General features: G+C 44.7%; 1 protein-coding gene across 1 annotated transcript in view; it reads left to right on the forward strand.

The window, feature by feature from the left end:
* The window catches only part of KIAA2012 (KIAA2012 ortholog), a 113,373-nt gene that overhangs the window by 58,802 nt on the left and 32,343 nt on the right, over positions 1-22,228 (forward strand). The window contains exons 14-15 of the mRNA XM_024757369.1: positions 11,635-11,772; positions 21,033-21,105. Coding sequence (XP_024613137.1) covers positions 11,635-11,772; positions 21,033-21,105 — 211 coding nt within the window. The remainder of the gene's footprint in view (positions 1-11,634; positions 11,773-21,032; positions 21,106-22,228) is intronic.

A 22,228-nucleotide genomic window follows, 5' to 3' on the forward strand; every position in this document is an offset into this window, starting at 1 on the left:
TCACCCTCCCATTCTGAAGCAGGCTAGGATATCACACAAAATTCTTTATCAGCATCAGCAGTTTCTGCTCTTCTTTCCTTTCCATTAATGCCGCCCCCCGCCACGCCCGACTCACCCCCTCCCTCCCTTCACTGGGGTCTGACCATATTAGGAGTTCGGTCACACAAAATACCTTTACTTTTTTATCAGTGTGCTAGCTGCGAGGGAAAAAACAAAAACAAAAAACCCAAAGGTGGGATATGTTGTTATCACCATGCTTTATCGAGAAGTCACATACCTCGATTTGGAAACCCATTTCTGACGGGCGGGTGAGAAAGCCAGACAGCGCTTTGCAGACGTGACTGGCTTCCGGGATTTACCGGGTTCTGAAGGCCGCCTCTGGTGCCCCCTACTGGTTGGATTTTAAAACCTCCGCTGTGCGTTTCCGAAGCGGAGGTCTGCGCTGCGGGCGTGAGCAGAGGGACTCGCGCCTGAGGCACCTCTTCCGCACCTGGCCGAGAATCAGGGCCTCGGCGGTAAATCCATAAATAGAAATGCGTAGTCACTGACATCAACAACTTCCTAGGAGTTGGAGGAGGGGGAAGAAACCTACAAGGGGAAATGTGGAGATGAAAAGAGAAATAAAAAAAGAAAAAGGAGACAAGCAGACATGTCTCAACTCCAAGCTCCCATTTCCTCTTTCAAATGAACTGCCTCCCCACTGTGAACAGAATCAAGTATTTATGAAGGCATTTTTTGCATATTAATAGCATGTGGAGCATTGCCAGTTCTGAACTCCTAAAGGTTTGGTGCCCTTTTTTTTAATGCAGGTCCTACAAACCCCTCACAGAATTTGGTATTCTCCTTCACATATATTTTCTTTTCTGCCTTGTGGCTTCTCTTAAGGAGTTTCATTTGATTAAGGGAAATTAGTTCCGGGGGTACAGTCAGAGACCGAGCCCTGCTCTTAACCTCGGTGGCTGACATCAGTCGCTAGAGAAGCTTTTCCTTTTCCCCAGGGCCTCTCTATGTAGATAGAGGTGAAAGGTTGGGTGAAGTGACCAGCACCTAAAAAGAGTATTAAAATTGTAAATGAAAATTCTAGCAGGAAGTGTTAACATATCTATCCTGAGCGGGGGAGGGGGGAGGTAAAACTTTTTTTTAAAAAAAAGTAAGAAAAATAATTATAATTGAATTAACTACAGCAGCATTACTATCTATACTTGGTAAAGATCCCATTCAATTTTAAAAGAAAAACATTGAAACCCGTTAGAAAAATAAGCAAAAGACATAAACAATTCATATCAAAAATAATAGTAATAGAAAACAAATGTGGAAACAATATTCATCCTGAGTAGAAATTTAAATTCAAACTGAGGCAAACTGGAGGTACCATTTTATATTTGAGATGTGTGCCTCCTCTCACCTGTTTTTCATGGTAACACCCACAACTGATGAGTTTTTGGTAAAACTGGTACACGTATACACTTCTGGTGGGTTGTAATTTGGTTCAATCCAGTTGTAAAGCAAAATGGCAATATGACTTGCAAAACATGAAAAAATATTCATACCCATTGATTCAGTATTTTTGACTTCTGGGAATTTATCCTAAGGAAATAATTCCGCAGAAAAAAAGTGAGTGAAGATGTCCATTGCAGCAGCATCTATAATAAAGAAAAACTGGAAACAGCCAGAGAAATGACTAAATTGTGAGGGGTTTAATTCAGGCATTAAAGTGATGCTTGTTCATCATAGATACTGTGATTTAATACAAAAGGTTTAACACATGGCTTCTCACCTTCAGCACCATTGCAGTCTTGAGCCAGATCGTCTTTGTTGTGGGGAGCTTTCCTGTGCATTGTATCAATAGGATGCTGAGCAGCATCCCTAGCCTCTACCCACTAGATGCCAGTAGCACAACCCCCTGATTGGTGACAGTCAAAAAACGTCTCCAGGGCTTCCCTGGTGGCGCAGTGGTTGAGAGTCCTACTGCCTATGCAGGCGACGCGGGTTCGTGCCCCGGCCCGGGAAGATCCCACATGCCGCGGAGCGGCTGGGCCCGTGAGCCATGGCCGCTGAGGCTGCGACAAACGTCCCCTGGAAGGCAAAAATCACACACACCCCAGCCCAACCCCACATTGCAAACTACCGATTTCATTTTAAAAGTAGAAATCAAAGTGATGTCAATTATGACTGCAACTATGTACAAAAAATACTGTATCTATAAAGACTTGCAAATAATGCTTGCAAAAAAGTGCAGTCATGCTCGTTTGAAATTGTCATGCTCGTTTGAAATTATGACTATGTTGGGTTGAGTCTTTTGTTTTTATTTTGTCTTCCTGGTTTGTCATTGTTTTTCTTTTCTTTTTTTTTTTTTTTCAAAATTCCTCCTGTAAGGAGGAAAAATGAATCATGAGGAGAGCTGGTTTTATTCAAGTCTAGCTTAAAATGATGAGGAGTCACAGTAAACAGCACGCGAAACAAGGGTCAACACCACAGTTCCATTATTTTTTAACTACTGTTAGTTGAAATTATTTAACATTAATTAGGTTTTTATTAGATTATTGGGTCAGACCATCAGAATGCTCCTTCTAAGGATCTCAGCCCCTTTTCAGCATTTTCTCCTCTGATCCTAGACTTTGGTGGGGGTGGGAGGCGACAAATTCACCTGTTTTTCTGAAAAGTCTGGATCTCAAAGTATGAAACTCTCTAATCCATTCAGATCCATCTGTGTAAGCTTGGGACAAGACTGGCCCTGAGCCCACTGGTTTATGGAGTTGTCAGGGCAGAGAGGTTGTCAATAAAGAGTATCAAAGGAGAAGCTCACACTTCAATTAGATTCCCCAAGAATCATTGCATCTCTTTGTTTAAAATAAGAAACCGGCTCACGAGTTTTGACATTGTGGGTTTTCTCCCTTTGTTAGAGAAAGCAAACATCCTTTCTCACTTCCTTTATCTTGGGTTTTGTTTTTTTGCTTTGTGGGGATTAGAACTTTGGTAGCGTCCTAAAAATCCTGTTAAACAAAAATTATGTCCCCTTTTCCCATTTCACAAAGCCACTTCTCTTTCGACCTATACTGTCTCTTGAGTTCAGGTTTCATGAGTTTACAACAGTATAAACTCATATTTGATCTTATGTGTCCTAAATTTACCTCTTTTGGATTTCAAAGAGTAGCCTGTAATTCTAGCGCACTAAGGATTTAGGTTGAATAAACCTGTGTTTACCCCATCTGTTTCTTTGGTGGTTTCACAGATGGTGTTCATCTCCCCTTTCAGCCTTCTTCTTTCAGGAGAAAAATAGAACACCTGTAGACACACTAAGTTTTTGTGCAAGGTACAAAGGTAGCCTTTTGTTTCAGTGTCCTTCTGAACCATACCCTGCCTTTTGTTGAACTTTTTTGCTGTTTTCTAAGAGAGCAAGCTACTACTCTTTAAAGACAGATTTTTTTTTTTTCTTATTCTGCTTTATTCACCCTAGCATCTCACATGTTTAGGACAGTTCTTGGCACACGGTAGCTCCTCAAAAAAAGAAAAATTGACAAATAAATCTCTTATTGACATTAAGGTCCATGCCCTGGTTGGAAAAAAGCCTCTAAGTAGGATTTGGAGATTGTACTTCTTTTCTTTCCAGTGAAATGATACAGAAGTTCAGCTGCCGTTTCTCTAACACCTCACACCATCTCAGAATACTTCCTACTGTTGGTTGCCATGATTTGGTGTTTCAGTCTCTGAGAAGCTTTGGGTCTTGTGCAGATTGGATGTGTCACTAGGCATCCTGCTTGGAGATCTTTTTGGAGGCTGATAAGTGAGACTGGGCCTAGCAGGAATACCTGGGAGAATTAACCATCTGCATCTCCTCACCTGGAGAAGTTCCCTTTCCTCCCCACCTTCTATCCTCCTGTCTCTCATTTCTAAAGGCATGGCACAGCATTTCCTCAGCGCCATGCTCTTCCCCCCTCAGCCTGCCCCCTCCATCGCCCCGCCCCACCGCTCTCCTTGGTTTTGTAAATAGCTTTGGTTGGGGAACTTGATTCAAAAGTTTTTTTGAAGATCTAAGCAAACTTCATCTTCTGGCTCAATCTTACCCACAGGATTACTTTGTCAAACCAAAAACTCCATTGACAATTTAAGGATAATTTACTGAGAGGGACTTGTTTTTAATTACAAAGTCGAGACTTTTATTTGTTGAATTTTCACTGCAACTATTATTTATTCCAGTAAGTCTGTATTTATTGATCTGTTGGCTACTAGATCCAACCAGACACATATGTGCCTGATTTTCTTTTTATTTTTATTATGGAAAATTTCAAATACATGCAAAAGTAGAGAGAATAGTATAATGAACCTCCATGTACCTATCATAAGCTTCAATAATTATCCCTCCATTATCAAGAGGGTCTTTTTAAATGGTCATAACAGCCAATGTATTTGAGGTTTCCTATGTGTAGGATTTAGAATTATCTCCCTTAATCCTTAAAACAGCCCTATGAGGTAGGTACAGTTATTGTCATTTACAGATGAGGAAACAGATGTCATGACAGACAGGGCCCCATTTAACATGCTACCTGCACTTGCCAAAAGGCCTACTGGTTTGGGAATCCCACAAAGTTGCTTTTAGATCCCAGCTTCTTCCACACTGACTTGTGTGGTTTCAGGCAGGTTGTTTAACCTCTCTGAGGCTCAATTTCCTCACCCACAAAGGACAATGATATTTTCCTCATGGGGTTGTGACAATGATTAGATGAAACAACATATGGAAAAGGATTAGCACAATGTTGTCACTAGGCAATCCTGATAAATTACAATAGGAATTATCATTCTATTCCCTCGCCCTCTGCTTGAAAGCTATTGTAAAACGGAACTCGGAGCTTGTGTACAACCTAAGGGTGCAGATGTAGAAGAGGAGAAGCTTGAATGGCAGGAATAACTTAAAGGGCTACAAGTCAATCTACCTACCGTTTCGCCCCTCCTCCACTCCACCCACCCTCAACCCCCAAGCCCAGACACCTCAAATATCCTCCATGCTGTCTGGAATTTTGTTTCACTACTTTATGTAATTCTACCTATTGCAGATTCCTTAGGGTTTCTCATATCTCATTGTGGATTGTTTTTTAATTGTTCTCCCTACCCCTTATGGGAGCACAGCTGAAGGCTGAGGGGAGGGGGAGGGGCAGGGGGGTGAAGCAGAGAATTTTGTAGTGAGGACCCCGTATCCAGCAGCGCCCCAACTCCCCCAGCACATGGCTGCCCAGGAACAGTGAGAGGTCAGAGGACAGGCGGGCAATGGAAGGGAAGGGGGCAGAAAAGAAAAGGATATCTTTCTTTCTCTTCTTCCAGCCCTCTGCTATTCCAGCATTACCAGGACTAGTTCAGCTCCTTAGCCAAGCTAAATTATGGGTTAGATAAGTTTTTATGGGCCCATGTGGGAATCAGAGCACCACAGGTAACATTTCTTTTCCTAGTGAAAATTTCATTTTTTTTTACAATGAAATCAGTTTGCAAGTTGAGATTCCCTGTCTCTCAGTTGTCACATTGGAAAAGTCACACGGGAGCCAACATAACAAGGAAGTCACACAGTTTGGGGTTAAAGTTTGGGGTTAGAAGGAGCTGGGGACTTGTTCAGATTTCCCACCCTGCACCCCACCACCTCCCATCTCCCCATCTAAGTCTAAAACAGGATGTGTCATCTCTCAAATACAGGCAGAGTTCCGGCCTGAATGTAGCCAGACACCCCCTCGCAGAAAAAGCTCTATCTTCTATCTCCCCTGGGGCAGATGAGGTCACTATTTTGGCTTACATTTTTTCTCCTCCAGCTTCTGCTAAGCCAGATAAACAATGATTCTGTTGTGTCAACAAAGCACTTAATTAAACTGAGGACAATGTCAGTTAGAACAATGTCAATTAGATAAGATTTACTTCCAGATAGTTGAAGCCTTGGAATTAAAGTCTCCTGGGTTTCATTATTCAAAAGTTCCTTGAGGAAAACACTGAGGTAGAGAAACTCAGGCACAGAAAGCTTAACGAGTTGACAAAAGTCACCACATGAGTCTCTCATAGACGTTAAGACTAGAGATTGCTGTGTTTCTCTTCCTGGTCCACTGTTTGCTAGCTCTTGGGCTAATTTGTAAATGCTTAGGAGGATGTAAAAATCTCCTTCCATAGAGTTGAGGATGAAGTGGATGAAGACTAAAATTCGCGACAGGAGGGGAACGAGAAAGCTCTTCTCTGGTTTCCAACAAAACTGTACCTCCACCACGCCTCCTTGTGGAGCCCTCCTAAAACTGTCCACTCAGCCCATTTCACCAGCACCAAATTGCCTCAAGAACACAAAAAGTGGGCCAGGATGTCAGGTGGCCAAGATGAACGCAGGAGACAGGCACATGGACCACTGGGCAGACTTGCGGAGGATGGAACCACGCTGCGGTTTGGGGTCCCGTCTGCTCCTCAGAAGGAGGCCATGCAGCAGCCCAGGTTGTTGAGTTGAGATCCTGATGTTCCGTCTGGCCTTCTGAAGACTAAAGTTCTCCTGCTCCTCCAGGCCAGGGAAACCTAAACAGAGAGAAGTTCTCAGAGTGGGACTCAGGGTGGCCAGGTGGCTGGCCTTGCACGGGCTGGGTCCCCTCCATGTCAACCTGAGCTGAGAGTGTATACAGAGCCCCTGGCCCACTCAGATCCCTCCCCAGGAAGCCCAGCCATAGGGAGTCCAGCAGAGTTCCATGCCCCACTCAGCCCCACCTGTGTCCCCATTCCTACGGCCCACTTTTAGTTCCACAGAATGCCAAGAGCAAGAAATAACAGGGCCTGGGAAGGCCAAGCACAGGGGAACTTGCCAGACCCCTGAGCTCCTAGCACCAGGCAGGAGTGACCTTCTCCAGGATTTGGTCCCCACCCTCAGTGACTTCTCCATCCCCACCGGGATTCAGAGCCACCCGGACCCTCATCTTCTGGGAAAGTGGAAGGACAGACTCTCAGCCAAGGAGGGGGGCCCGGTGGTCCAAAGAAGCTTCTGACTCTTTTCCTTTTGTTTGCTCACAGGAGGGGACAAACGCCCTGTGTGCATAGAGGTTTGATGTGACAACTTGATGGACCACATGAGGGTTTCAGCAAAGGCCTCCCGACCCCACTCTCCATGCGTTAAGATAATGGTGGGGTGTGTAGCGTATTTCAGGTCTTGGCTACAGAGGCCCTCCTTCCTTCTGTTTTCCTCCTCCAGCTCAAGCTTGCCCACAGGTTCCCAGAGACTCTTGGCAGCTTGCTCTCAGGCAGAATGAAGCTGTGAGCTGTGTGGGAGACAGACAGCAAGAGTGTTGCAGCCTCCTTAATGAGGGACCATAGCTCTTCTTGGAACCACGAAGCCACAGCTACCGGGATGGGGAACCCCAATTAGAAAGCAGTGGGAGAAGTAAAGAGCTGCCTGCAACAGATCTGTGTCTGTGGTGGCTCTGTGGGACCCGTAGGTGGAGATCTAGCTGGTTGGGTTTAGAATCTCCTTTTCCTTCTTAAGGTAAGATGTTCCAGTGACTTCAGAGCCAACCCATGCTGGTGACCCTTCAAAATACACAACTTGAAAGGCGGAGGAAAAATTGTTGGAGAGAGGGTTTCTCTTTGAGTTTGTAGCTCAGATAGTGTAACCCAAGGATAAGAAAGGAAATGATATGTATTTTATTTAATGGACGTCCTCTGTTAGTTTTACTACGTTACATATGTGTGCAAATGGATATTAGTAAACAGCCGATAGCTCTCTTTTGTTCTGGCTTTCAAGTGAATCACATTATGTTTACAGCAAGATAGTAAACCTGGATTTCCCATGGCTCAGTCTGTCGGAGCATAAGATTAGCTCTTGAATTCATTAACAGTCATCTCCTTTTAAATGTCAGATAACTTTTTAAATGCCAAGCACTTACACAAGGGCCTCTGTGCAATTCAAATCAGGTTTACCAAATTAACTCATTAATCTTTATTGTTTCATTTCCTGAAGAGAAAGGCTTCCAGGTGTTTTTAGCAGAACATAATAATATTAAAGTATTTACAATACAATATAGGTGAAGGAATGGGTTTTGATTTTCTGCTAAGCATCTCACCCTGCCATCAGTTTTGTAATCATTCCCACTGAAGCGTACACAGAAAAAAACGAAAAAGCTTCAGGCATCTCCACTTTCTTCTCCTTGCCCTGTTTTCCTTCCCTTTCTTTGTGTTTTCTTCTCCCCTCTACTCCCTGAGGCCTTAACTCCCTTTTACTATTTATTCTGCCATCTTTAAGAGCTACAAGCGTCGATTATGATGGCTCTACCACCTAGAAAACAGAGGGGTACCTCACAGGGTCCGGGATGGAGTCAGAAGGCTGGGGCAGAACAGGTCTAGATATCAGGAATTCTACTTTCCTTTTCAAAGAACCCCTCTGAATAATCAGATACAGGCTACACTGACTGCTAAAGATAGATCCTTCCAGGACTGGCCCCTTCTTGTCACCCAGCTCTCTGCTCAAATGTCACTTCCCTAGCGAGGTCTTCCCTGATCACCCAAGGGCAAACCCCATCCCCTCCCCCACCAAACTCCATCCTGTCACCATTTCATTGTCTTCACAGATTTATCACCATCTAAAATCATTCTTTTTCATGTGTTTGTTTGTATGACACACACAGTAGCACTCAATAAATATCAGTTAAATGAATAAAGTGAAATGAAAAACCACCCCAATGCATAGCTTTCTTTCCTGCTTTCAACTTTCTTTCTCTCCTCTTACCACTACCTCCCAGAAACCTCTTTAAGTATTTAATCTTCTTTCCTCCCGTCTCCCAAACCCCCTTTCACTATCATTTGTTTGTTCAAATACTTGATCATAATAAGCAAAAACAGTACTGCACACTCCAGTGACTATAGAGCCTTCACTGGAAACATTCCATCAAGCCAGAATTGATGGCCCCTAAACGTTAGGGAGATGAGCCACATAGTCAAGAGAATTGTTTTATCAAACGATTTATAGGTCAAGTGATTTGGAGAGACTTTTCTCAAAGCCTCTCAACTCCCCACTCTTTAATCTGAGCCCCACATAAGGAGTTAAAGTAACTCCAGCCATTGGAACTAGTCTTGGCTGTGCCTTTTGTCCTCCCACCTAACACAAAATCTTCTCTTAGAGATAATAGAGAAATTTCCCTCAAATCAGTATTGTCTGATTTCTATTACTCCACCCAGTGATTCATGCATGGTTTCGGAAGCTAGAAAGCTTGAAATACTTTGTCTGATTCTTGATTGGACCAAACGCTTTCATTTGATCTAGAAACAGGGAGGGGAGGTCTCACTCTGAGAAGTGAATCAGATATATAGCTGAGATGACAAAAAATTGGATATGTATTTGTCCAGAAGAACCTTTCTCTCTAGCCACATTTCAAAACAAAGGAAAAGGGTGTGGGTGTTCATCGGAATGATGGCTGCTTGTGGGGACCCACAAACTGTTAATTCATCATTAACACTTAAAAGTAATATAAATGTGATGGGAAGGAGAGTTACGCCCAGAGAGACAGCCATCCGTGAGTTAGTCTCTTAGAAAATATGGAAATTATCAAATCCACACCCAGGGTGATCTCATGGCACACTAATGTATGTGACCCCAGGAAATCAGCCCTGAAAAATAACAAGTAACTTTCCTCTTTGGGAATGAGGAGCCAGTGCTACGCAGAGGACAGGCCTCTGGAGGTCAGCACATGCGTCCTGGAAAGCTGTCTTTCTTGCCCTCCTTATTCTTTTTTAAACTTTTTTTTCTATTTCTTTCTTTCTTTTTCTTTCTTTCTTTCTTTCTTTCTTTCTTTCTTTCTTTCTTTCTTTCTTTCTTCCTCTCTCTCTCTCTCTCTCTCTCTCTCTCTCTCTCTCTCTCTCTCTCTCTCTCTCTCCCTCCCTCCCTCCCTCCCTCCCTCTCTCTCTCTCTCTCTTTCTTTCTTTCTTTCACTGTGCCGGGTCTTAGTTGCAGCACATGGGATCTTCCTTGCTGCCTTCGGAATCTTGCCCTCCCTATTTTAACTAAGTTGGGCCATAACATGTAGCTTGCCGGTAATGTTATCATTCCTCTTTTTCTGAAAGTATGTATCAAGTATGTATCAAGTGTGTATTCTGAAAGTATGTATCAAGTGTGTACTCGTTTCCAGACTCTGTGCCTGGCACTGCAGCTATTTGGAAACAGGATAGTTGTGGTTCCCGCCCTCATGGAGCTTACAGTCTAGTGTGGAGGAGAGGTGGCTGTACAAGCATGAGTATCACTCTGGGCAACGGTGGGAAGGGCTCAGTTCTCTGGGTTGTCACGGGAAGCACAGATGAGCCAGATCTGAAGGATGCAGAGGAGTTAGAAGGGAGGGGTGTGTTTCCCAGGGAGGGAAGGGCACGTGGGCAGCCTTGCTCCAGGAACTGAAGCAAGGGTCAGTGTTGATGGCAGCCCCCTGAACTTGCTATTCCCACAGCGAGGTCAAAACTTCCTGCAGAGAGCCCCACAGAAACTTCCCTCGCCTTCTTGCGGGCTTTGCGCTAACACTGCTCTCTTGCCAGGGCAGGTGGGAAGAGGGGCCCTTGACTGCTTAAAATTGCCGCCGCCACCCACCCTCGCCAGCTACTCCTCACTCCCCTCTCTGTTTTCTTTCCCTCTACATCACGAATCACCTTCAGACATTACTTACGTGCCACCCGTTGGCTTCTTTCCCCCCTCAGTAGGATGTATGCGCAGTTTTCCTGAGAGTGAAGACTTCTGTCTGCTTCTTACACTGCCATATCCTCTCTCCTGGGCATAGAACAAGCATTCAATCAATATTTGTTGAATGACGGAATGAGATGGGAAAGACAGTCCAGGGCCAGGCAGGAAGGGTCTTATAAGCCTTTTAAGAAGGTTGGCCTTCATCCTGAGGGTAAGGACCTTTGAAGAATGATGTGGTCCGGTCTGCATCCAGAAAGATCACCTAGGTTGCAGTATGGGGCATGGGCTGGAAAGCAAGTTCATATTATACTTTGTCGCTCTGAGGCATGACACCATTTGCATGTTGTGGCGACAGGAGGTGGGAGAGCCCCCAGGGCCTCCCAGACTCCTCCAACGGCCCATTCTTCCTTCCCTCTCTGCTAGATTTGTTCAAATCACTCTTTCTAACACACCAAATACATTTTAAATTTGGGAATAAACTGGAATCTTGATATAACTTTATTTGCTGCAAGGCAGGTTTGATAACTGTTCATAGAAGCTGTAGATGTATCAAAAAAGGCCTCATTAAAAAAGGAGTTTTAGGCAGTCCATGATTTCGGCTCTACCGTTTAACAGCTGTATGGCTTTGGGCAAGTGACTTAACCTCCCAGAGCCTCCAGTTCCTCATCTGCAAAATGGGAATAACAATACGTGCCTCGCAGGGTTGTTGAGAGGATTAAATAAAATGAGTACTACCCTCCAACATAAGGTCCCTTTTCCCACTTTCCCATTACGCCAACCCCAGGTATGAATTATTAACCAAACTCGGGTTATTCTCTATACATATGGATCCCCTGTGTCTTCCATGGTAAAAATAGGTGTTACAATTAGTGTTCCAACGATGAAGAATTGCTTTCTATAAATATTTGGGGATTCGGACTAGCTCTTGTCACACTGTGTATCATTCCTATGAAAGTGGGGCTTTCTGCTTCTCTTCACAGGGAGCCCAGCAGTCCTTGGAGGCAGCAGCTCAGAAGACAGGAGAGCCTCAAAGTTGTATAAATAAAGGGCTGATATGTTCAAACAGAAAAGAATTTTACACGCGTAAGCTGCACATCGACATGACGCCGTTCCTGAAGGTGCTCTCACACTGAGAAGACTAGGGGTTTTATAGACACACACACAGGAATTCCAGTTAATGCACTTCTGCATGGTACAAAAACAGCTTCAGAAGTCCCTCAGAGATCTTGCTTTATCAGAAGGGACAGAAAATAGGCAGTTTGTAGCACATGAAGAGAGAACAAATTAGGACAGTAATCGCAGGCAGCCATCGGGGACAAATCAGTTGGGTGTCTGGTTCGGTTGAGGGAGGACAGGGAACAGAGAGGAGAAAGGATAACCTTGAACCACTCATAAAACAGGCAAATATAATTCATTTTATCTTGACAGTAGCTAAAATAATAGTTACTGTTTTACCACCGTCACTTGGTAGAGCTGATATTCCTACTACAGGGAAGACTAATTCTTGAGTTAACCATTTAGAAGGCAACTGCCAATCCTCTTCTGGATGTCTGACCCTGTTTTCTGCTCTCTAGGAGTTCATTACTCTCCCAAGCTCAGCTTTGTATCCAGCTTAGGGTACTGAGAGCTCCTGTGGTAGGGATGGCATTTGTCCATCTTTGCAATATGCCTTCCTGCCCCAGCATCTAACAGCGCCTGGCACATGGAAGACGCTTCCTAAATGATCCACGAATTGACCCCCTTTTCATCCCACAGCCCTCTGGCTTAAAACCTTCTTTCTCCCCATTCTTTGCCCCCTCGGAGGTGAATGAACAGGAAATATATGACCTTGGAATATATGAAATTGATCAGGAACAAAGCAAGTCTTGGCATGGAAGGATCTCAGATCCTTCATCCTACCCTCGAGGACAACGTCCCAGGCCCTTGATAAGAAGTGACTAAGAAAGACAAAAACAAAGGAGAAGAAACCAAATACTCATGGGGTTCTTGATGGTGGCACTATCCAGTGCTATAGACTGGCAGGGACTTCCAAGGTTGTGAGGGTCACCCTCCTAAACTCACTGATCCAAAGTTCTTAGGTTACATCTTCTTTGGACGACCCCAATCCCAGCTCTGCAAGGTGGGGCTTTGTTTAAGAGTCATGTATTTGCCCCAAATCTGTCTCTCTCCATGGCTGGGCTCTGCTTTCCTGTTTCCTCTTAGATAGGCTCTTTCCCCATGGTTGCAAGATAGCCATGAGCTTCTGTTTTCTAAATCATTGGCCCAACTTGGGTCACATGCCTGTATGCAAATGAATCGCCATGGCCAGGGGAATGGAATACTCTGATTTTCCCAGCTTGGAGCCACAGGAACTCATAGGAGGGAGGGGAGGAGTGTCTCAAAAAGGAAAAAAAGAAAACCTAAAAGTTGAATAAGAGGGCTTCCCTGGTGGCGCAGCGGTTGAGAGTCCACCTGCCGATGCAGGGGACACGGGTTCGTGCCCCGGTCCGGGAAAATCTCACACACCGCGGAGCGGCTGGGACCATGAGCCATGGCCGCTGAGCCTGCGCGTCCGGAGCCTGTGCTCTGCAACGGGAGAGGCCACAACAGTGAGAGGCCCGCGTACCGCAAAAAAAAAAAAAAAAAAAAAAAAAAAAAAAAGTTGAATAAGATAATGATTCTGGGGAGCAAAACAAAAGATTTTTGCTACAAGTATTCAAAATAATTACCTTGATTCATTACTCATTGTATTAGCTTGCTAGGGTCACCACAACAATGTACCACAGACTGGATGGCTTAAACAACAGAAATTTATTTTCTCACAATTCTGGAGGCTAGAAGTCCAGGCTGAAGGTGTCAGCAGAGTTGAATTCTTCCGAGGCCTTTCTCATTGCTTGTGTCAATAGATAGCCATCTTCTCTATGTGTCTTCACATGGTCCTCCCTCTACATGCAGTCTGTGTCCTAATCTCCTCTCCTTATAAGGACACCAGTCGTTGGATTACAGCCCACCCTAATGACCTCATTTTACCTCTTTAAAGATCCTGTCTCCAAACACGGTCACATTCTGGGGTACTGAGGGTAGACTTCAACATATGAATTTTGGAGGAACACGGTTCATCCCAAAACACTTACATTAATGAAACTATCCTTTTCGTTTACTTAGCAACAGTTTAGTTCTTCCCTCAGGGCTTGAAGAATTATGGTTGGTACTTCCTGGGATGAGATATCATCATTACCACTATTCATTCATTCAACCCATAATGAGCATCTACTACCTAATATGTGTCCGGCACTTTCTGGGCATTTGAGATACAACAGCAAACGAAACAGATAAATCCTTGTCCTGCTCCAGGCAACATATATAGCAAATTGATAGTTGCTATGGAAATAATAAAATATTTATGGAGCCTCTAGAAGCTGCAAGTGAGGAATTTTACAATAATTTTTTGTGTATTTAGTGTCCACAATGCTTTTGTATTACACTTTTTCATCCAGCAACTTTGGCGTCCTTTTCCTTATAGAAGGAAAGGCATTGTTATCCCTAAGGTCCGCTTTCCAGTCCACCCTTTTCAAGACTCACAGAAATTGTAACTTAGCCTGCTTCTACATGAGACTCACGGGGACACGCTAGACTTTCTGACTCCCAGACCAGTCCTTGCCCCAAAGACTATATCTTTTCTTGCAAATGTTCAGTGTTAACAGCTCCCCCTAGATAGACCTTCTCCTCGTTGACACGGTAGCTCCCAGATTCTTAGGGAGTGCCTTGTAGAAAGACACAAATCTCAGGATTGTACAGCAAAGGATGGAGAGTTCAAATCAAGAAAGGCATACAGGCTGTCCAATTCAGTCTACACATTTCATTGGTGCATTTCCTGCCTAGTCACAGGACATTTCATTCATTTTTTCCTGGTGCATGTTGGAAGTAGTACACATTTCAGGGGATGAGGGTAAGAAATAAAAATATTGAGGCAGAAAAGGAAAATGGAAAGAGATGTATATAATCACAATTGCTAACATAAATGAACACTTACTCCATGCCAGGCTTTGTTCTAAGTTTTACATGCAAGAACTCATTTAACTCAAAAAACGAATCTAAGAAGTAGGTAGTGTTATCCCATTTTACAGATGAGAGCTGAAGTAACTTCTCACATGACATACAGTTGGAATATGGCAGAAACAAGATTCAAAGTCAGGCAGCCCTGCTCCGGGTCCCATGTTTTCAACCCTGCAGACCCCAACTGAGTCCTATCCAATCAAAAGCACTGCCTACCACATTAGCTAAGCATCCAGCACAGCTCCTTCTAGAAAATTCCATCCCTGTGCACTCATCCAGTCTGTTGCAGGAATATTTTCTGACTCTCCAGTACTCTGCCCTTCCCCTCACTCCCACCTGCATTCTGTGGACCCAACATAAAGCTTTCTCTCCCAATGATCATCCACTTTCCTTCAGACAACATATATTGAGCATCCATTGTATATCAGACACTGTGCTAGGCACTGAGAACACAGAGATGAATCATCTCCATCCCTGGCCTTCCAAGGAGCCTATAATCTAAGAGGAAGATAAACAAGAAGCAGATAATATCAGCACAGTATTATAGCAGAGGCAGGCACAGGTTGCTATAGGAGAGACTCATTCATTTCTCAGTTATTACACGTGGAACCCTCCTCAAATTTAAAAACCTATTGATAACACTGAAGGCAATGCTATTAGCTCATTTTATAGGATAATCCATATCACGCTTAGACATGGGGAAACACGATTGATCCAGAGTACATCTGGGTTCACGTAAAAATTGAACCATGTTTTTTTTAATTTTTTTTTTTTTTTTTTGCAGTACGCGGACCTCTCACTGTTGTGGCCTCTCCCACTGCGGAGCACAGGCTCTGGAAGCGCAGGCTCAGCGGCCATGGCTCACGGGCCCAGCCGCTCCGCGGCATGTGGGATCCTCCCGGACCAGGGCACAAACCTGTGTCCCCTGCATCGGCAGGCGGACTCTCAACCACTGTACCACCAGGGAAGCCCTAAAAATCTGTTTTTGAAAAAGAAATGGTAATTGATGAATAAATTAAGGTAGAGATTTTTTTTCCCCAGGAATTTTAATAAATTATCAGGGTTCGTGGTAGTAGGGAAGAAAATAGCAATAATGCCAATTAATGCTAGATACAGAATTGAATATGCTTATACTCAACATTGACATCAAAGAGTATGTATGTTATGCCCAGAAGATGTGAAGAATGAGAAATAAGTTCCACCTCACAGCATTCACACAGGCAGTTATCACTTGGTACCCTCAAATCAAGGCAGAGGAACCTGCCTGAAATCAGGTACTTTGAACAGTCCCCTGCCCCTGGTTTGGGGCCAGCCCTGCGTTTTACTTATGCAGGCAGGTGTGGGCACATGCCACCAAGCAGAGGATGGCTGTCACCGCCACTGAATCCTGTGGTCATGTGGGGAAAAAACAGCATGGATTTCAGTGAGAAGAAGTAACAGCAAAACAATGTTGGGCTCAAGATGTTGTCCTAAGATGGAGCAGGCCCCTCGGGAGGCAAGTCCTAGGGCCTAGAGTCCTTGACACCAGCTTTGTTGACCACCAGCAGGAGAGCTGCAAAGGGCTCACAAGCTGGTTTCGAGATGCAATGATTCAAGGACACTTGAATAATAATTTCGCCAGGAAAAATTTTCAGGGCATTGAGTCTGTTACAGTTCCCAAAGAAGGAAGCCCAGGATTAAGTAGACTATTATCAGTATTAAAGCATCTGACCAGCAGTTGGGAAGCCCTGGGTTTTCTCTGACTCTGAGTAACCTTGTAATGCATCTGGGATTCCGCTGCCTCTTTAGTAAAATTGGAGATAATAATGCTGGGACCTCCATACCTGCCTCTCAGCAGTGAGGTGAGAATTACATGAAATAATAATTTTCAAAGTATGTTCATATCTATAAAGGGTTCAGTTCACAGAGAGAAAGAAAGAAACATTCACTGGTCCCTGCCAAGAGCCAGGCCTCTCACATATTAAACATTATTTAATTTCCCCAACCCCCTTCCTGTTAAGTGTGCAGTTCGCCACCGTGCAGATGAGGAAACTGAGGATTGGCGAGATGAGAGGACCAAGGGTGACGTGGCAGGCAGCAGACGGAACTAGGATTCAAAGCCACCAAACCCACAATTCCTGATATTGATTAGGCCTATCCTGTTCCTGAGAAGAATTTAATTGTACTTCTTTGTTCTGGCTTCAGAACCTGGGAGAGGAGAAGAGACAATATTTTAATAACACAAGATACCTTATGACTTTCATAAATCCGTTTTCTTTATTAAAGAATAGGTGTGAGGGCTTCCCTGGTGGCGCAGTGGTTGAGAGTCCACCTGCCGATGCAGGGGACACGGGTTCGTGCCCTGGTCCAGGAAGATCCCACATGCCGCGGAGCGGCTGGGCCCGTGAGCCATGGCCGCTGAGCCTGCGCGTCCGGAGCCTGTGCTCCGCAACAGGAGAGGCCACAACAGTGAGAGGCCCACGTACCGAAAAAAAAAAAAGAATAGGTGTGGGATCTTTTTAATACACAAGAAAATTTGTACGACCTTAAAGTTGACACTCACAAATGAGATACTGATTTCCTTCCAGCATTAAGAAGGCATTGAAATTAGTCATTTAGATGTATGTGTTACATATGTTACACAGAATGTCCAAATGTATTTTCCTAATTTAGCTTTTCAAGAACTCGTACAAAATTTATCATTACCCCCATTTCACAGATGGAGAGGTTGAGGTTCAATGATAGGTCATACAGCACATACAGCCCCCTGGAGCCCCACCTCTGGCTCCTGCATTCCCCATCCTCCCAGCAGTTCCTTCCCGAAGCCTGCGGTGAACCTAGAAGTACCATGCTCAGATAGGGCGCTGTGTGTGAGGGGAGAGGGCAGGACCAGTGGAAGGTTCTCCAGGGACAGATGAGAACTTCAGGCCACCTGGCCCAGCCCCTGTCAGTTGAAGAAACTGAGGTTCAGGGATTAAGTACCTCGCGTGACCTGTAAGGCATGAAGTACAGGATCAGGGCTTCAGGGCAGGCAGTCTGACTCCAGGATCTGCACCACAACCATTCAGGCAACTGTCTCTCTTGTCTGGTTTCAGTGCTACAGTTTGTGTTTACAAAGTGTTTGTTACTATCCCCACGCACCCCACCCCGCCCCAGACTTATAACACCACCCTGTTGCCAGCGCTCTTTCTAAATACAGCTCAGTCATATACCACTGGTTTGCTTGAAATTCCCTACCACATCCCCGTTGGCCTTCCGGTTAATTCTGGCATCAAAAATGTATTTCTTTTATAAATAGAAAAATAGAACAAATGAATATCTTTTTAAAACTCTAGACTGTGACTTGGAAGATCTGGCCCGTGTCTGATTCCCACTGTCCGGGCCCTGCAGCCACACCAGAATGCGCCCCCCAGCCAGTACATGCTCCTTCCTCTGCGGGAACTGCCCTAACCTCCCCTTCTCTGCAAGACTTAGCACCATGTCCACTGGTAAACCAACCTTCCCAGCCTAACTTAGCTTCACCTCCCGTGAGGTCCTGCAGAAACCTGTCATAATCTGTCACAGCATTTATCACACTGCATGGCGACGGTGAGGTTTCCTGTTTCTCTACAAGTCACTGAGCTTCTTACAAATAGATCTTTCAGCTTTGTGCCCCCGGCGCCCGGCACAGTACCTGGCACACAACAGACACCCAATAAATATTCATAAGCCAAATGTAGAGATGGAGAGCAAATGACTTGGCCAGAATAACAGAGCTGGGATTTGAATTTTCAGTCCTTCAGCTTGTTTTGCTCACTCACCAAGTATTATTGCCTGTGTTTCAGTCATTACCTCTATAACTCATTAAAAGTGGCAGACTGCTGTCACTTTTTAGTTTTAGTTTTTTCAATTCAAATCTTGAATCCGAAATATACTCAGGAAGTTTAAACAATTTAAGTATAAAAGGGTATGTCTCCCAGCTGTGTTCCCTCCCCCTTGGACACCACTGATGCTAGTTTCCTGTGTACCTTTCCTGAGTTGTAGTATGTATATACAGTCCAATACAGGTAGAAAAATAGAGACATTTTATACATGTTTTTATATATTATACACATTGCTCACAGTCTTACTTTTTTTTAACTTATTATATCTTGGAGTTCTGTTAATTCATTAAGAGATGCTTCTTAATGGTTGCATTGTATTCCATTGTGTAAATTACCATAATTTATTTAAAACATCCCCCATTGTTGGGATACGTAGGTTGTTTCCAATCTGTTGCAACAAATGACCTTAGGTATAAGTCTTTTCACATGTGTGCTTGTATATGTAAAAAATGATAGCTTTTTGACACTTTTCTAAGCAAGAGGCAGAATGTGGTTTTTTTTAAGACCTCACAGCAGCGTGGTTTGTGGGAGCTTAGTTCCCTGACCAGGGATTGAACCCAGGTCCCTGGCAGTGGAAGCGCAGAGCCCTAACCACTGGACCACCAGGAAATTCCCCAGACTTTCAAATTAAGACTACTGTACTTCTTTTTCTCACAGGGACTCATCAAAAGATTCTTTCCAAATCCCCAACTCTCTCTGCCTCCATCTCCCCGTCTGTGAAATGAGAAGAATATTTCTTGTCCCTGAAGGCTCATAGCTGCATGTTGTGAAGACTCAAGTTTTATTCTTCTGAGCTTTGAAATTCTTCCAAAAGAGGAAGCTTGTTTCTCCCTTTTAATCCAATTTCCTGTTAGGCTAAAAGGATTTATAAACAGAATTTTTAAAAATTTATCTCTTTTCTAGTCTTCTAACTTTGCTGTTTACTGGACTGAGGCAGGTTTTTCTTGCAATCATTTTTTTAAAAACTTTCCATTTATTCAGACATGATTTTTTTTTTTTATTGCATCAGGCCAAATGTGCTTTGTCTCCAAAGAGATAAATGCAAAAGAAAGAAAATTGCTTAGCTGTTTTAGGTTTTTTTACGTCAGAATATCTCATCAGCTGCAAACACTAAGCTAACAAGTGAGAAACACGCGGGGCAAAAAGCCATCAAGCAAGAAGAGAATGTCAAACAAATTAGCAGATAACTGTGTCTTTCCAAAGCAGCTGGGGTATTTGATAATAAAGAGGAAAACTGTCAACTAAAGGGTGAGGAACTTTAGTCCCAGGAGAGGATTCTAGGGCCCTCAGATTCCTTCTCCACAGCTGAAATGAAGCTGTGGATTAAGCAGAGATCCAGGTGACAAAGGCCAAGAGCTGGCCTTATCAAACACTGAGGGCTTTACTTGAGTCACTGACTCTACCTGCCACGTTTCCTTGGCAACTGAAGTGCTGTTCTTCCAATCCTCTAGAGAAGACCCATGGTTCTCAATCCTGGCTGCATGACGGAATCACCCAAGAAGCCTTAAAAATGCCCCAGCTCCATCCAGAAAGTCTGATTTTAACATTTGGGGTTATGTCCTAGGAATCTTTCTTTTTTTTTTTTTTTTTTAAGCTTCACAAATAATTCTAAGACACAGCCAGGGTTGAAGACCATCGTTATAGAGATTTCTGGGTGGCGGGATTGGAAGCACCTTGTGTGACTCAGAGAAAGAAGGAAGAGGGGATTCCATGTGACAAGAAACCTAATCTGGGGACTTCCCTGGTTGGCACAGTGGTTTAGAATCTGCCTGCCAATGCAGGGGACACGGGTTCGACCCCTGCTCTGGGAAGATCCCACATGCCACAGAGCAACTAAGCCCCTGCGCCACAACTACTGACCCCATGTGCCACAACTACTGAAGCCTGCACACAGCAACGAAGACCCACCGCAGCCGAAAGTAAATAAATAAATTTATTTAAATAAAAAATACAAGGAACCTTATCCGTGGTAATCCTGGAAGCCCTACAAAAGGCCAATCTGATCCTTTTGCTGCCCTGTTTTAAACCCTCAGTGCCTTCCATTTGTTTTCAAGGTAAAGGCCAAAATCCTTAAACTACCTCCAAGGCCCTGAGAGTCTGAGTCCTCCCCACCCTTCCCACTTCACCCCATCTCTGCTCTGGTCACACTGGACCTCCCTCAAATCCCTAGAGATACTCTGTTGCCTTCTGCCGGTCGGCCTTTGCCTGTGACATTCTTTTTCCCACATATGCCAGGCATGGAGCACTGCTCTGATGGATGGGACAAGCCTCCCACAGAGGAGGACAGATAAGGACGGTGCTCAAGGCCACTGCTAAGCCCACCTGGCTCTTCAGGGCCCTTCACGCTGGCAGCAGAATTCTTGGACACAAGTTAAAACAGATAGACAAAGAAGAAGAGACAACTAAGAAGCCTGGATTCCCTTTGACCGAAGGGCATATGGACCCTAGGGTGCTGGTACTTATTCTGTCTCATGTGTTTATGGTTGTTGTTAACCTAACAGGAAAGTGGAGATGAACTGGACTATCATGAAGAGCCTGGAGGACCCCTCAGAGAATATCACCCAGGCCCTCAAGGTAGAAACAGCTGGGTTGGGTTTTATAGTCTGATTGCAATAATTGTGGGATGAACTTTGCACTGTTCAAAGATGTTAATGAGGAAGGACCCTTCCATTTCCTCTCAGGTCATGGGTTGGAAGTCAGAATACAGACTCTGATGTGCTCTTACTGTATCACAAGCCAGCTGATGGTAACATGCTTGTATGTCCTTGGACTTATTGAAAGATTTATTTCCTGCCAGCAGCTGCAGGTCATAGAAGAGAGTGGAGACTTTGGGGCATTACAGAAAGATCCCACAGGCACCTCTACCTCTGGCTTCTCCTGCTTTCATAGGCTCCTGGATACGCAAGTGAGGGAGCTGAGGTTCTCTGCCTAGAGGGTTAACATTCCACAGAGGGGGGACCAGCATCTTTAGAGACCCAGCCCGTGTCGCCCACAGCTCTGGGTGGCCAGAGCTCCTTGAGTGTGACTTCCTCCAAAAATGATGCTGCATTTGATAATCAGGATGATTCTTGGAAAGACTGGGCCCACAACTGGGCTTTTTGGCATAGTTCATATTTTGATACCCTGAACTGGACTCTAAGCTCTTCCCTGGGGTCACCTGGGCATGCTACGTGATGCTGCAGTTAGCTAGTCCCAGGTAGCAGAGCTGGTCTTCATCCTCATTGCTTCTTGCAGGGGTGGAAACAGATGTGTGAGAGATGTACTCTCAAGGAGTGGATGCAGGGCCTGCCAGCCAGAGTTGCGCTTGTCGTTCACTGTACAAAGGCGTCCAGCAGAGGGAGCGAGAGGGGCTGAAATCCAGCCTGTGCTGCGCACCCTGAGCCACGCACTCCAGCACTGGGTGCATCCACCCAAAGGAGGCTCCTTTCCCTACTTGGCCCTTCTACGGGAATGCCTTTCTCTAAGTCCTATAAGGTGCTCTATATAGGCTAGCAGCAGCAGATCTGGGCAGCTGAGTAGAGAGCATGGGCTCTGGAATAGGACTACCTCTGCCTTCACATCCCCGCCTCAGAGTCCTCAGCTGACGTTGAAAACAGTACTGCCCGGGTTTCCCTGGTTGTGCAGTGGTTGAGAGTCCGCCTGCCGATGCAGGCGACACGGGCTTGTGCCCTGGCCCGGGAAGATCCCACATGCCGTG

The sequence above is a fragment of the Neophocaena asiaeorientalis genome, unplaced genomic scaffold, assembly GCF_003031525.2.
Source record: "Neophocaena asiaeorientalis asiaeorientalis breed wild unplaced genomic scaffold, Neophocaena_asiaeorientalis_V1.1 scaffold246, whole genome shotgun sequence".
NCBI classification, from domain to species: Eukaryota; Metazoa; Chordata; class Mammalia; order Artiodactyla; family Phocoenidae; genus Neophocaena; species Neophocaena asiaeorientalis.